The sequence below is a fragment of the Aulonocara stuartgranti genome, assembly GCF_965226115.1.
Source record: "Aulonocara stuartgranti genome assembly, chromosome: 4".
In the NCBI taxonomy this organism is placed as follows: domain Eukaryota; kingdom Metazoa; phylum Chordata; class Actinopteri; order Cichliformes; family Cichlidae; genus Aulonocara; species Aulonocara stuartgranti.
This window is the reverse complement of record NC_138942.1, coordinates 15,409,200-15,424,841: the sequence shown is the minus strand read 5'-3', so window position 1 is coordinate 15,424,841 and position 15,642 is coordinate 15,409,200. Positions and strand designations below refer to the sequence as shown.

The window sequence follows — 15,642 nt, the reverse complement described above, 5'->3', positions numbered from 1 at the left end:
AAAACAACTTTATAACACGACCATTTCCTGAAGTCATTTTCTAGATAATCCTTCTTTCTAAGCTCATTGCCCACCAAGGTTTAAACAGTTTTTTCTATAATTAATTATAATTCTAACATCATTTGTCACATATTCACATAAAATGTCACATAAAAGTAGCAATTTTCAGGCACAACCTTGTTTCAACGTATAGACAAAGATCTGTGTTTACACTCTGGCCTGCTGTTACATTAATGTAGCTTCACACGACCACAGATGCACAGCAGGCATTCAGTGTGGACTTTGTTTCAGAAATGACTGAAGAATAAGAAATTGATGGGACCAAGAAACAATATAAGACATTTATATAAAAAGTATTTCTGTAATATTGTGTGAATTGATGCGTTCACTGCAGCACCACGCTGATTTCATATTTGTGCACTTGTAGCATTCAGTGTTCAGTTTTTTCTCCCACACTGCCATGTGTCTTTTAAACGATGTTTGATTTAATTTAAAATGTCAGATTGTTTTTTCTTTTTAGTTTTAGGTCAATTTACGGCATAAGTCTATATACGAGATTCTTTTCTGTTGTTTGCTTCACCGATGGTTCATGACCCGGTAAACATGTTTAACATGGTATTAAACAAGGATCCTACTTAGATATTTAATTCTGGCCTATGATAAGGTAATAAAGCCACATATGAACAGTGGTCATGTTTATTTTTCAAAAATCTCTAAACATCATTTACTGTATTTACACATCCTTTTTTTTTTTTTTTTTTAGGAACGACACTATAATTTGAATTGACTCTGAATAGCAGCACAAATACAGAGTGAAGAAGGAGGCCAAACAGATTTTTCAGGCATATTTAAAGTAATAAGACTTTAATTATAATCATTTTTATGTAGCAGGATACAAACATTCTTGAGCAAATAAATCTGTATTATATTCAATAGACTTGCACACATTGCAACATTAAACAGAATAAGTCTCATCAGCCATTACACAATAATATGAGGTAATATGAAGCTTTATGATCTGTTATCTCAGTAATAGCAATCTGTATCAGGATGCAGTAAACCACATTGATCCACTCACCCTGGATTTTTAGCGTTAATTCACAAAATGTTTATGTGTCACGATAATTTGCATTTCATTTTGAATAGAGGTAAACTGACATGTATGATAAATACGTAGTGAATACAAAGTTGGGAAAGGCAAGCTTTTGGCTGTTTACAAATCACTCCATAATTTCCTCCATATACAGATAATACACATACAGTACTGAGTGATATAATCCTACATTACACTGACTACATTATGTCCACACTGTCACACCAAAAGAAAACGTAAGCCACAGATCTCGCACACATATGAACAAAATTACTCCAAACTCCTTTGAAAAAACTTCATCATCGTTCATTTTTCCAAGATTTTCACTGTAGTAAAAACAGCCATGTGCCATGATATACAAGACAGAGAAAGCACCTTAGCTGTGCTGGAACTTTAATATCTTTCATATGAGTTTGGTAAAGGCACCAGCCAACCATTCACATCCATGCATTTACACCTAACATCCCTCAAGAAGAAGGCTTTGAGCTGAGTTATCCTTTCCACTTTCACAAAGATATTCCTTGATGCACTGTCAGGAATCATCCTGCTGTCCTCTGCATCACGTTTGATATAAAACAGCTGGACCACAATGACTGAAATAGCCGAGCACACACAGTTGGATGTGCAAACACAGTTCTCTTTAAACCTGACGATGAACTGTATTTCTCCATAGCAGCCATTCTTGAGTTTTATGACACAGTCTGTTCTGTCTGCCTCTTCATGGTTTACAGAGTAAACAGTATTTCTGTTGATGAAGCTGTCAAAGGCTTCCACTGATCTGAATGAAACAGGTCGATTTAAGAGCTCTTCTATTGCTAGTTTTATGGATCCTGTGATATCCAGATGCCGTGAATTTCCAAGCAGATCGTAACAATCAGTGGTTTCATTTACTGGTGAAATTCTGGCTAACGGAGAATTTCCGTTAGAAACAAGGGAGTGAAGGTGACTCGGCAGGCGCTGCCAACGGAGAAACTTGTCTTGAATTTTTTGAGGATTGTAGTTTATGTTGCTAAGCAGTGCCCTTAAATTTGCGCTGTTCTTCTCAAAACTGAAAGCTGATGTTGCCCAGAGAGGCCCCCAGTTACGCACACAGTCAGCTAAGTGGATCAACTGATGGCAGTTGAATGAAACGTTTTCTTCACCATAGAGTTCTTCCATGTTTCTAACAAAGAGTACTAAGTTCTCATGGGCCAGCTGAAGGTCATTTTGGGAGACTGATTCTTGTAGCAGAATGTGAATGCTGATCGACAAACAAAAAAAATGCTGGAGAAATGAAGGCTGAAGGATGCCTGGTAGGACACTAACAGCATAAAATAAAAGGAAAGCTCGCCAGTCAGATGCTTTCCAAGAGTCCCGACCCTTCAGTGACTGTAGAGATCTGCTCATTTCTGATGGAGGCTTTAACATTCGGAGATAAGAGTCCATCTGTGAAATCTGTTGACCTACATACCAGTCTTTCTTGGAGTTCTCTGAGTTCAGCCACAATCCAATAAGTTGCTTAGTCACACCAACTAAAACTGAGTGCATATATTCTGGTACAAATCCAAACACAATGTCAAACAAAGGAAGTCTGGAAAGTAAGGACATTCCTTTTACACCATACTCTGAGGTGTTTTCAACAAACATATTTTTTGATCTTGATGCTTGTTTAGTTTCATCATATCGGTATGACCTCACAGAGCCAGAGCCTTTTGGTACCACTGTGCCAGGGTGTAAACACCAGTCACAACCATATTCTCCATTGAATTGTTTGCAATTCCGGAGAAGTGGCCTCGCCACAGCGTCAGAGGAGCAAACCAAGCAGAAGACTTTTGATGAATGAAGAGTGCCTCTGCTGTCTCTCCACTGAAATGGATTTTGGGCTAAATCACAACATTCATCCACAAATGGTTTCAGAAATGTGTTCATATGAGGTTTTCCTTGGCCAAACCAAAATCCAGCAACTATCATATTTTCCTGTCTTTGTGTGTAAGGAAGTTCATTAATAACAAACTGAAGGGGCCAAATTGAGTATCTGGTGGTGCTAAAAATTGGTACTTCATCAAAATTCCATGTCAGTGTGAGATCATCTGCAGCTAGTTTACCCTCTCTGAGGAGATTCTGGTACATCATCCCATCCATCACATCTTTGATGTTATCATGCTCATCTTTAACTGTTTTAGGTAACAACTCAGTGCTGTGGTTCTCAAGGATACCTTTCAGAAGGTCTTTCAGGGATGAGTACAGAAAGAAGTTTCCATTTTGAATGCTGCTTGCTTTGTTGAACACAGAGGCACAGTGAGAACAACAAGAATCAGGATCGTTTCCCATGAAGTTTTTACACTCTTGACAGTAAAACATTGTAAATGTGGTTGGACTTTGTCCTTGTGTCACTGTTGCCCAGGAGCAAATTGGTTCATTACTCTGAAAAGACAAACAAACATGTGTTTTATATACACAAATAATATTGGGATAACAACATGACTTGAGGAGAAACATCAATATTCCTTCTTACTGTGTCACTGCCTCTGTCAACTGCTGAAGCAGACTCCAACTGAAATGGAAAAATGTTGTGGTCCTGCATCTAAAACAAGGCCAAAACATCAGCCAGGCCTACCTATACTCTTAATATTTCATATTCACGTGATGAAGGTGCATTTCAGATATTTATATTAAACTAATTTGAAGCAGTTTGAATTTGTTAGCTTCATTATTTATTGCTCCTCTTATTGCAGCATTATGGAGACAAAATGTTTGTCTTCAGATAAACTCATTGTAAATCACTGGATCTTCAACCAGTTTAAAAATATTGTTTCTGACTTCATTTCTTACCGTGTCTTTGCCATCTGTTGTGTCAGACGCTGAAGAAGATTCCAAATGTTGAGGAAAAATGTTTGGCTCCTGCGTGAAAACAAATACCAAATAATTATCCAGACAAGGCACAGGCCTTCATGTTGTTTACTCACAGTTTGTGAAAAACAGTTGAGCTGTGTTGGAGAATTCTGCAGAGGACTTAGGTAAACAGCTAACCTGGTTCACTTTGCTCATATTGACACCTGTTTTACTCTACAGATATGAGTCCTTGAATCAATCATGTATGTATTTTTATTAGTGCTGTCGGCATTAATCTCTTTAAAATGACGTTAAAGCCATAATGTCATTTTAACAATATGGCACAAGCTTGTTATTGTTTAGTGGCGTCCAGCTCCACGCATGGGGAGCTCCGCGGTAACCAGCTAACGTAGATTTGCTGCGTTAATGCGGCTATGGTGTCAGGACGTCAAGTCTGACATCCTGTCAAGTTCAGGGTTCATTTTAAGATTATAATCATGACCTATAGGGCCCTGCACGGTGTAGCTCCAACTTACATCAGTGATCTCCTTCTGCCTTATCGCCCCAGCAGGTCCCTGAGGTCTTGTGACCAGCGCTTGCTGGTTTTCCAGCATACAAGGTTAAAAACAAACAGTGACAGAGCGTTTGTATCAATGGCTCCCAGACTCTGGAACTCGCTCCCTTTGAGTTCGAGATCTGTGGACTCAGTCATTTCATTTAAAAAGTTATCTGTTTAAACTTGCTTTTGGTTGCTTTTGTTTGTTTGAGGTTGTATGTCCATTTCTGCTTGTGTGAAGCACTTTGTGATTTTATCTTGAAAGGTACTATTTAAATAAAATTTTACTTACTTACTTTACTTAAGGAGATTAACGCTGACAACATTAATTTTTATATAATAACATGATGACATAACAAAAATGATCAAAGATTAATAACTCAGTAATGAACCATGTTCAGGCACAATGAGATCATACCATTTCTGGATTGTTCTCTTGCTCTGCGCTTGTTTCCATCATGTCAGCAGAATCATCATTTGTTCTATTCAAGTCCTGCAGTGGTGAGGGATAAATTTAAGATGTATTTCGTATAATAAAAGAAGTGTGATCAATTTTGTTATATTGATACCTACCAGTGTGAAATGCATTACATGCACAGTAAATGTTACATTAAATACATTATCTTGTACTCGAGTATTGCGAGGTTATTTTTCTGAATGTCACAGCGCTCACACACAACCTCCACTCTGATGCATTGCATACACTATTAATCTACTGATCTTCACCGCCATTTTTTTTTTTTTTATAAAAAAACCCCTCAGTATATTTAAACTTTTATGGCTTTATGTTCCAGGATTTTTTTGTAACATTTAATAAAACATTACCTGTAAGTATTCTCTGAGTCTCCTTTTAAACTTTACTCTTGGTCCAATTTTTGGAATCAAAGTATTGATTCTGCCTGACTCGAGACTTAGGAAAGCTTCTTTGTCAATACCCTCCTCTGCAACAAAACGAAGTATTCCAATTGAAATTAGACAAATAAATATCAATATGGCATTACAGTACAGCAGTAATTTATGAAGGACCAAACCAAACTATAATAAAATACCTTCAAATCTGTGAATCAGCTCACTGAGATGCCATTCAGTTAATTTTTCCTGGACAAAATGACATATCTCCATCTACAGAATCAAAACAAACACATCACACATTAATGAAACAATAGACCTGCTGATATAGAATAAAAAATAGCTGCCTTACCTGTAAGTAATCTTTGAGTCTCTTTCTAAACTTTACTCTTGGTCCAATTTTAGGAAACAGTAAATTAATTCGGATTGAATCTCCAAGGTTTAGAAACGTCTCCTTGTCAATGCCTTCATCTGAAATAATGCCAACAACAAAATAAAATATTCAAAAGTCAGATGAAGCTAACACTGCAAAACATTAATATTCATCAACTTTGAATATGAAAGACTTTTTTTATTGTAAGTCATAAATCACAGGAATATCCAGACCGACTTCTGAATCAGTAAATTTCGATGCTGTTCTAGTGCCATTACAGATACAACAATTCCCATTAAAGAATAATAATAAACTCATACCTTTAAATCTCTGCATGAACTCACTGAATCCCCATTCAGTTAGTTTGTCCTGGACAAATCCAGATGTCTCCATGGAATTTGCTGTGGGGACAATCAGCAATAACTGATTTATTCACATTTAAAGTATTATTCACTAAATAAGATCATTTACTTTCCTTTGTGGTTCTGAAGTGTCAGAGGTTTACGTTTCTATTTATCTCAATAACCCTTTTCATGTGACAACAGGAGGTAAATGTTTTTGTCTTTTAGCTGAATTGAACTCCTGCAACTTTTGCGACTTCATGTCACTCTGTAGAGTTCATCTAAATATCTAAAGTTTCCAGTTTAGTGAAATGTGTTTACACTGATACAAAGTTTCAGTTTTAATTTTCATTTCACACCAACTATCTGCCATCTACAGGGAGTGCAGAATTATTAAGCAAATGAGTATTTTGTCCACATCATCCTCTTCATGCATGTTGTCTTACTCCAAGCTGTATAGGCTCGAAAGTCTACTACCAATTAAGCATATTAGGTGATGTGCATCTCTGTAATGAGAAGGGGTGTGGTCTAATGACATCAACAGCCTATATCAGGTGTGCATAACTATTAGGCAACTTCCTTTCCTTTGGCAAAATGGGTCAAAAGAAGGACTTGACAGGCTCAGAAAAGTCAAAAATAGTGAGATATCTTGCAGAGGGATGCAGCAGTCTCAAAATTGCAAAGCTTCTGAAGCGTGATCATCGAACAATCAAGCATTTCATTCAAAAAAGTCAACAGGGTCGCAAGAAGCGTGTGGAAAAACCAAGGCGCAAAATAACTGCCCATGAACTGAGAAAAGTCAAGCGTGCAGCTGCCAAGATGCCACTTGCCACCAGTTTGGCCATATTTCAGAGCTGCAACATCACTGGAGTGCCCAAAAGCACAAGGTGTGCAATACTCAGAGACATGGCCAAGGTAAGAAAGGCTGAAAGACGACCACCACTGAACAAGACACACAAGCTGAAACGTCAAGACTGGGCCAAGAAATATCTCGAGACTGGTTTTTCTAAGGTTTTATGGACTGATGAAATGAGAGTGAGTCTTGATGGGCCAGATGGATGGGCCCGTGGCTGGATTGGTAAAGGGCAGAGAGCTCCAGTCCGACTCAGACGCCAGCAAGGTGGAGGTGGAGTGCTGGTTTGGGCTGGTATCATCAAAGATGAGCTTGTGGGGCCTTTTCGGGTTGAGGATGGAGTCAAGCTCAACTCCCAGTCCTACTGCCAGTTTCTGGAAGACACCTTCTTCAAGCAGTGGTACAGGAAGAAGTCTGCATCCTTCAAGAAAAACATGATTTTCATGCAGGACAATGCTCCATGACACGCGTCCAAGTACTCCACAGCGTGGCTGGCAAGAAAGGGTATAAAAGAAGAAAAACTAATGACATGGCCTCCTCGTTCACCTGATCTGAACCCCATTGAGAACCTGTGGTCCATCATCAAATGTGAGATTTACAAGGAGGGAAAACAGTACACCTCTCTGAACAGTGTCTGGGAGGCTGTGGTTGCTGCTGCACGCAATGTTGATGGTGAACAGATCAAAACACTGACAGAATCCATGGATGGCAGGCTTTTGAGTGTCCTTGCAAAGAAAGGTGGCTATATTGGTCGCTGATTTGTTTTTGTTTTGTTTTTGAATGTCAGAAATGTATATTTGTGAATGTGGAGATGTTATATTGGTGTCACTGGTAAAAATAAATAATTGAAATGGGTATATATTTATTTTTTGTTAAATTGCCTAATAATTATGCACAGTAATAGTCACCTGCACACACAGATATCCCCCTAAAATAGCTAAAACTAAAAACAAACTAAAAACTACTTCCAAAAACATTCAGCTTTGATATTAATGAGTTTTTTGGGTTCATTGAGAACATGGTTGTTGTTCAATAATAAAATTATTCCTCAAAAATACAACTTGCCTAATAATTCTGCACTCCCTGTATAATCCAGTTTTGAGATCCCTCCCCAGACACCTCAACACCCACACACATCATAGGGCCTTCTGACCTCAGGAAATCACATGGTAGGGTGGGGCTTGGTTTCACAATGAGCTCACCCCAAACCTTGGCTGATTGTGACCAACACCTGTTTTCACACCTTGGCTCATGTGATTAGGTAGAGGATCAATAGGGGGTCCATGTCCATCTTAGGGGACACTCCAATAGGGTTTAAATCTGGGACTCTCCACCATTTGACCCAGGAACTGAAGAAGCTTCTCGGATGAGAGGTGAAACGTCTTCAAGCAATTTAAAGAAGTCCAGATGCTTTTCTTTCCAAACTTCTTAGACAAGCCTGACCTGGATGACTGAGAACATTCACAGACATACTACAAGAGACAAAATGTCACCAAAATAAGACAGGAAATGTCTGAGATTTACCTGGACTAAAATACATGCGCTTCACACACACAGAAGGCAAACCACAGAGACACGATAGGCTTAGCAAAAGAGACACTAAGGACAAAACACATAAACAAGACTAGGAAACAAAAGAGAACCAACAAAATTAAACAAGACACCGGAGACTATAAATATAGATAACAAACCTCAGAACCCCTATGAAATACTGAACTCTGGGCAAAATAATGCAAAGTATCAAGTGAAATTATTCCTGAGATTGAAGAAAAAGAACCATGAGTCCATAACAACAACAAAAAATGCTGGGACTAAGACCCAGGACAATGACAAATATAATAGACTGATTCAGTATCTACTTACATGTGGTCTCTTCTACTGAACTGAAGTCTGTTTCTTCTGTGTATTTTGCACTTTGTATGAATAGTCCCCTCCCACCACTGACACAGATCACATGGTGACATATTTTGTGTTACGCAACAGAACAGCAGATCTTAAACACTGTGTCATTACTCAGATAAATCTGTTGATTCATGTTGATTAGAAGAAATAGAAAAAAAATCATTCTAGCAACTTGAGTTTAGATGTGTGGAGTTAGATATGTTACTGAAGGTGTTGAAAGTAATGCAGATACCAGAGAGTGAAGCCAAGTTGCAGACCCTGAAGTTTTTTTTTTTTTTTTTTTTTTTTTTAATAAACTGGTTTCTTATTTGCATAGGCAGAAAGTTGCTGTTGATATCCAGGAGCAGGTAGAGGTGATTTGCACACTAGCTTGAATACCAGAGGCGGAGCCAGACATTTGAAACACCCGGGGCTTAGCCCTGAAGGGTAGTATGCATGTGGGATTTCTTTCTTTCTTTCTTTTTTTTTTGGGGGGGGGGGGGGGAGAAATGACTGAAAGACTAATTGGCTCTGTTTTGAATTTTGTTCAAAAAAAGAATGACTTCATATAGGGAAAATATATATCACATATGCAGGACACCTTAAACTAGTTTTTTAACTAAGCAGCAAGGCAGAACAAGGTCAGGGCTGTATCAAGACACGAGGAGTAAACCCCTTTTCAACCAGACCCAAAACTGATCAGAATTAAAACAGGACTACAACAGTTCAAAATCAGGACTAAGGACTTAACTGGTGGTGGTCAGAGGGCCCGGTGGCGCCAGTGTCCGGCAGCCTCGCCTCTGTCAGTGCGCCCCAGGGTGGCTGTGGCTACAATGTAGCTTGCCATCACCAGTGTGTGAATGTGTGTGTGAATGGGTGGATGACTGGATATGTAAAGCGCTTTGGGGTCCTTAGGGACTAGTAAAGCGCTATATAAATACAGGCCATTTACCATTTAACCAAGACAGAACCAAAATCAGAACTAGATGATAGTAGCACTAAAAATCATCATAGACCTGCACTACACTTATTTTTTTAATTCTACCAAAGTCCACTATTTAGATTGAGAAAAGTTTATATAATTATTTAGCCTTGTTGTGCAAACAAGCCTAATAAATGTTCAAGCTTAATAAATGTAGAATTTGAAAAATAGCAAACCTAAAAAGAAACACTAGGTACGAGATACATGAGGACCTATGATACGGTGATACTTTTGGTAAACAACCATTTGACTAACATGTGTGTCTCACCTGCTCTTGTTCATCTCTGTTCTGTCCTCATTCTCCATCTCCCTCTCTGTTCCTCTCTCTCTCTCTGTTCCTCTCTCTCTGTTCCTCTCTCTCTCTCTGTTCCTCTCTCTCTGTTCCTCTCTCTCTGTTCCTCTCTCTCTGTTCCTCTCTCTCTCTCTCTCTGTTCCTCTCTCTCCCTCTTTGTGCTGACAATCATCAAATATACAGTTGAAACCACATATTTATGTACTCTTCAGATCAAAACACAAACACTTTTTTAATTGTAACATCAAATCAGACTAAATGTTAATTTTTTTAGATTGATAAATATAAAAAACATATTTGTTAACTTTAAGAGTAAGGAGAGAAATTATCTGTATTTCTTAATTGCAAATGGCACCAAATTGTATGCAAAACTGAGCCACACTTATGGAGCTCCACAGTTCTTTTCCTGGTGTTGTGGTTGACATCTCTTGATTTTCCCATGTCACAGAAACAGGCTCTGTGTTTTGCCTTATATGCATCCACAGGTGTGCCACCAGTTTACTCACCTGGACTCTACTAACCTATCAGAAGCTTCTTCAGCTCAGAATGGAATCGTCTGGAGTTTTCTTATTAATTAACAATAAACTTAGTGTATATGTACTCCTAAATTTGATGAAAGTGATAAAAAATAGAAGCTCTGTCTCTCTTTATTCTGACATTTAACTAATTCAAAAGATATTTCAATATTTATTTAACCAAAACAAAACAAGTTTACTCTAAATTGATGTTGTACAGTAAAAAAATGTTCTTGTGTTTTCCATAAAGTGTATGTAAATAGATGATTTAAACTGTGAATATACTGCTGTGTATTGAAGTTCCTCTTGTTTTGCATAGAAATATACTGAACAACACAATGACTTAGGCACTTATGCTATGAAGCTAACGATATATAAAATACTACCAGAGTTTTTTCTTTGAAAGAAGCTCCTTATGTCCATTCTTGTATATCAGTGCATTACTGAAACCGATTTATTTAGCCGTGGAGGGTAACAACTGAAAATATGAAATAAACACACATGTAAGCTAAGAAACAGCATTGTTGTTGTTCGGCTTTTCATTTCGCCATTTGTTGATTCACTTGAAGACCAAGTAACGTAATATGGGTCAAGTGATCAGTTTGATATCAATCTTTCGTGATGCACCGTCATATTTACATTATTTGTACGGTACGAATGATTTGCTTTGGTACCTGGTCAAACTTAAGCTCTCCTTAGTATGGCTGGCTCCGTTTCTCCAACAGCGCACTCACTGCTGGCAGCAGCTGCCCCGCCCTCTCGCTCAGTCGCTTAGTGCCTGAGCTCGGATCATACCAATATCAGGGGGGATTCACGCACAGTCGTAAATTCCCACAGTGTGCACTATGTGCTTCGAATATTGTGTGTACTTTTTGTTTTATACAGTTGTCAGCCAGACATCTAACTATGAAAAAAATTACACTCCAAAAGACCCCGGGCTTCTGACAAAACAACCCGGGCTTAAGCCCAGTAAGCCACCCCCATGCTCTGCCCCTGTTGAATACCCGCTCCTAATTTTCCTCAAAACCAATGACCTCTTGCACAACCACCACCAACACCATTTATTATGCGTGCAAACAAGTTATTATCTGTGCAAATGATATGGTATCCCTATCCTGGGATATCAACAGCAGCTATGAAGACTATATAGATGTGCTCATTGCTGATGCAGGCCTTAACATGTAAAGACTGTTGTTGTACCTACATGCATTTAACCAAAGACACACACACCAACTAAAACTGAGTGCAAATATTCGGGTACAAATCCACACAAGGAAACACAATGTCAAACAAAGGAAGTCTGGAAAGCAAGGATACTTATTTTACTCCGTACTTTGATGTGTTCTTTTCAGCCTCTCTTACATTTTCAACAAACATATTTGTTAATCTTGATGTTTGTTTCATTTCATCACATCGCTGTGACCTCACAGATACAGAGCTTTGTTACACCACTGTGCCAGGGTGTAAACACCAGTCACCAGCAAATTCTCCATTGAATGGTTTGCAATTCTGGAGAAGTGGCCTTGTCACAGCATCAGAGGAGCAAACCAAGCAAAATAATTTTTAGGAGTGATCTATGAATGGCTTCATGTAGTGATGTGACGTTCTGTATCGAGGCTTCGAAGCTTGTGTCGAGTAATGGAGGGGGCGTTTCCGCGAAGCGCGTATCGAGGCTTGCTTCATTTATGGGAGGAGCTGAAAATGATGACGTCCGAAGCCTCGCTGCCCGGCTGTACCACGTGACTGGTTCATGAAGTGGTTCGAACTTTGCCGCGAGATATGACAGCGATATAAACCCTCAGACTTCATTCAAAATGTGGGTGTTTGATGGAGAGTTGCGGTTAGTGAGAGTTTGGAGACAGTTTGGAGGTTTATGAGAGTGAGGAGAGAAAGTCAGGAGAGAATGGAGCCAGCTAAGAAGAGGTGGATGTCCTCCCCTGTGTGGGAACATTTTGATTTTATTCCTCCCAACAAGGTATGTAAATTTCTACAGAAGATGTATTTTCATAATACTGATGGTGCAATAAAACTTATGTTAAGCTGTCTGTACTCTTGTACAAGGTGAAGTGTTTGCTATGTGCCAGGGAGCTGGGATATAACAACAACATCCATGCTTAGGCACTACAGAGCTTTGCATGAGAATAAGGGGGACACCGATTGTGGAGCAAGACCAGGTGAGCCATCAAATGCCATGATAATAATAGCATGCTGTAATGTTACTAAATGATATAACAATATTATACAACTGTTATAAGTTACGTATGTGATATTTATATTTGTGCTTTATCTTTATTGTCTTTCCTCAGGAGAACAATCTCCAATAGATGAAGACCTGGTCAGCATGGTGATTGAGGACTCCCAGCTATTTAGCATTGTGGAGGACAAAGGATTCAAAAGATTTGTTAAATCATTAAATCCCAGCTATGTTCTCCCCACTGAAAAGGTCATAAAAGCAGTGAAAATTTAGTTTTTACAGAATAAAATGTGAACAGGCAGGACCGAGGCTCAAAGCCTCAGTGTGTAGCTGTCCATACCTCAACGTTACAAAAGCACAACTACTGTCCACACCCCAACCACACCTCACCTCACAGTAAATGATCATTTCCATTTCAAGCATTTCCAAATAATCATTTTCCATACTGCCACTATAAATATACACAGTATACTGCCATCACTACAATATACATGTTTTACACACTCCTTTTGTTGTTGACATTTACAGGCTGTGTGCAAAATGCCACACTCTTCAAATTCATGCCAGCTATTATTTTTACGTCCAGTAGGTGTCCTGCTAGAGCAAATGAAGCTTCATGAAGCTTCGCGTTGGGGTGAACCAATTGGATGAAAAGCTTCAGTGCTTCATGGGGCTTCATCTGCCCATCACTAGCTTCATGTGTGTGAAACATGTTTATATTAGGCAAATTTTAATGGCTTTATATTCCAGGATTTGGCTGTTTTTTTTTTTTTTTAAATTACCTGTAATATTCTCTTTATAAACTTTACTCTTGGTCTGATTTTAGGAATCACAGCAATCCAAGCTAAACTGGCACTGAAAACTAAACACAAGGCAACACAGGCTTAAAACATGACGAGAGAACCACAGCACAAAGAGAGGGTACAACACCACACAGAGCAAACACAGGGCTTAAATACACACTGGTAAATAATCAGGGAACTGGAGACAGGATGGAAACACACCTGGGAGAAATTAGAACTAATGAGAGAAGGGGAAGCAAAACTAGACTCACTGCATGTAGGACTGGGACTATCAAAATAAAGCTGGAAACAAAAGACAATCCACAAAGACACGGACTTGACACTGAGAGACAGACTGAAGGAATATGACACATGGAACACAAGGAAGACACTGACTTAAACTAGAAGGCAGAACAACAAATAACATCAAGAGAACAAAACCATGAGTAACTAATAATCAGGAAGTAGAACTTAAACACAAAACACTGGGTAACAATCAGGACCATGACAAGCAGATTGACATTTCTGGCTTTTAGCCAAGAAGCTGTATATCTTTTGGTCATGTCACATTGTATGAGTTTACATGGTCACAGGGGTATAAAACCAAGCATTTATGAAACAAACAAACAACAAACATTTATGAAACAAGATCACCTTTGTGATGAACTGACTTTGAGACTGCAAGCCTGTCCCTTACATCACTGAAAGAGGTCACATGTACACATGCGCACTGCAGTACCAGACTCTGTGGCCACACAGTGGTTTAATTTTTTTTTAAAGGATAACCCTTTATTTCCCTGAAATAGAAAGTACAAAGGATTTGGGAACATGACGTCTGCCATGACCATTTTCCTAACCGCATTAAAGCCAATGTCCTGTTCCATCCACTGCACACACCCAAAGCAAACAACCCCATGCAAACAGAACACACCATATTTACTCAGAAGAAAAATTAAGCTTGAACAACTTGCTGAACACAGGCAATCTGATTGCCTGATATTGCAACTATAATCTCTATCTAATGTTCTCTGTCATTCAGTATTGTCACTGTGATCCTGCTGTTCTTTAATTTTTTGCTCCTTGTTGTTATTTCTGTTGACAATGGGAGTGATATTGTGTAATGAAATTGCGCAAAGAGCAGCTCAGTTATCATAGTTTTGAAGGAAAGGTTTAAAAATAATTTGAAATAACAATTGTTGTGTAATCTTTGGAGATGTTTTAGACTACAGATAAACTGGAGTTTATTTTTATTGATGATGTAGTTATCAAGTTTCCCTTATAGATGACAGAAGAACTATTTTTAATAATTGTTAAACCAGCGAACAACCGAAACCCCTTATTTACTCTAAAGTGAGAGGCCATTCCTGTCCGAAAGGTTTACAAGATAAGAGTCAAGAGAAGATTAGTTTTTCCCAACTTGCACGTTTCTCCAAATGTTCTTAGCTCCCTCATCTACTCATCCATGCAGTAACACATCATGTTTAACCACAAAAGGACTCCAACTGAAATAAGAAAAGTTTTTGTGTCAAACGAGAGGCTAATCTGATACTATGTAAAACATCAAAAATAAAATATAATAAAGATTAAAAATAATAATAAAAGATTTACACAAATATCTTTAGTTTTATTGTATTGTAAAACCAGACATTAGAACAAGATGTAAATCTTGCAGTCTGGCTAAGATGTTAGTTAACTTACAATCTGTATAATGTAACCTGCAATTTTTGTGGAGTGTTTCAAACTACAGTGATGTGAAAAAGTATTTGCCCCCTACATGATGTTTTTTTTTTCTTGTATGTCCATTTTGTGTTTACTTGTATAATTTTTTTCTAATGTTTTAATTTGTTTGCTGATCTGAAACACTGAAGTGTGACAAACACAAAAATAGGAAATTAGGAAGAGAGCAAACACGTTCTAACACCACTGTATGTTGGTCCTGAAATGCAATTGTTTGGTGGTTTTAGGGCAAAAAGATCTAGGTTATAATAAATATGTTTCCATCTTATGACTAAAATAAATATTTGCTTTCACTCAAGATTTATTAAACAGTATACAATATCAACTACATGCATTCTTTTAGAATCAGTACAGATTAGGAAGCAAGAAAACAAAATAATATA

General features: G+C 38.2%; 1 protein-coding gene and 1 long non-coding RNA gene across 3 annotated transcripts in view; one reads left to right on the top strand and one right to left on the bottom strand.

Annotated features, from left to right (window-relative positions):
• Nucleotides 1–847: 847 nt before the first annotated feature.
• On the bottom strand, nucleotides 848–10,674 carry LOC309705467 (uncharacterized protein). Of its 2 annotated transcripts, none has more exons than XM_082531319.1 (9): nucleotides 10,008–10,674; nucleotides 6,003–6,083; nucleotides 5,662–5,780; nucleotides 5,510–5,582; nucleotides 5,286–5,401; nucleotides 4,879–4,953; nucleotides 3,905–3,973; nucleotides 3,588–3,656; nucleotides 848–3,496 (listed from the first exon to the last, which is right to left on the bottom strand). In XM_082531319.1, the coding sequence occupies exons 2-9, from the start codon at nucleotides 6,073–6,075 to the stop codon at nucleotides 1,487–1,489; spliced, it is 2,604 nt and encodes an 867-aa protein (XP_082387445.1). In that variant the 5' UTR covers nucleotides 6,076–6,083; nucleotides 10,008–10,674; the 3' UTR covers nucleotides 848–1,486. The 2 variants fall into 2 exon arrangements, with proteins under 2 accessions (XP_082387445.1, XP_082387444.1); XM_082531318.1 differs by lacking the exon at nucleotides 10,008–10,674 and adding an exon at nucleotides 8,740–9,123.
• Nucleotides 10,675–11,040: 366 nt separating this feature from the next.
• The window catches only part of LOC309705500, an 82,714-nt gene continuing 78,112 nt past the window's right edge, over nucleotides 11,041–15,642 (top strand). The window contains exon 1 of the long non-coding RNA XR_014276566.1: nucleotides 11,041–11,244. This is a non-coding gene — a long non-coding RNA (uncharacterized lncRNA). The remainder of the gene's footprint in view (nucleotides 11,245–15,642) is intronic.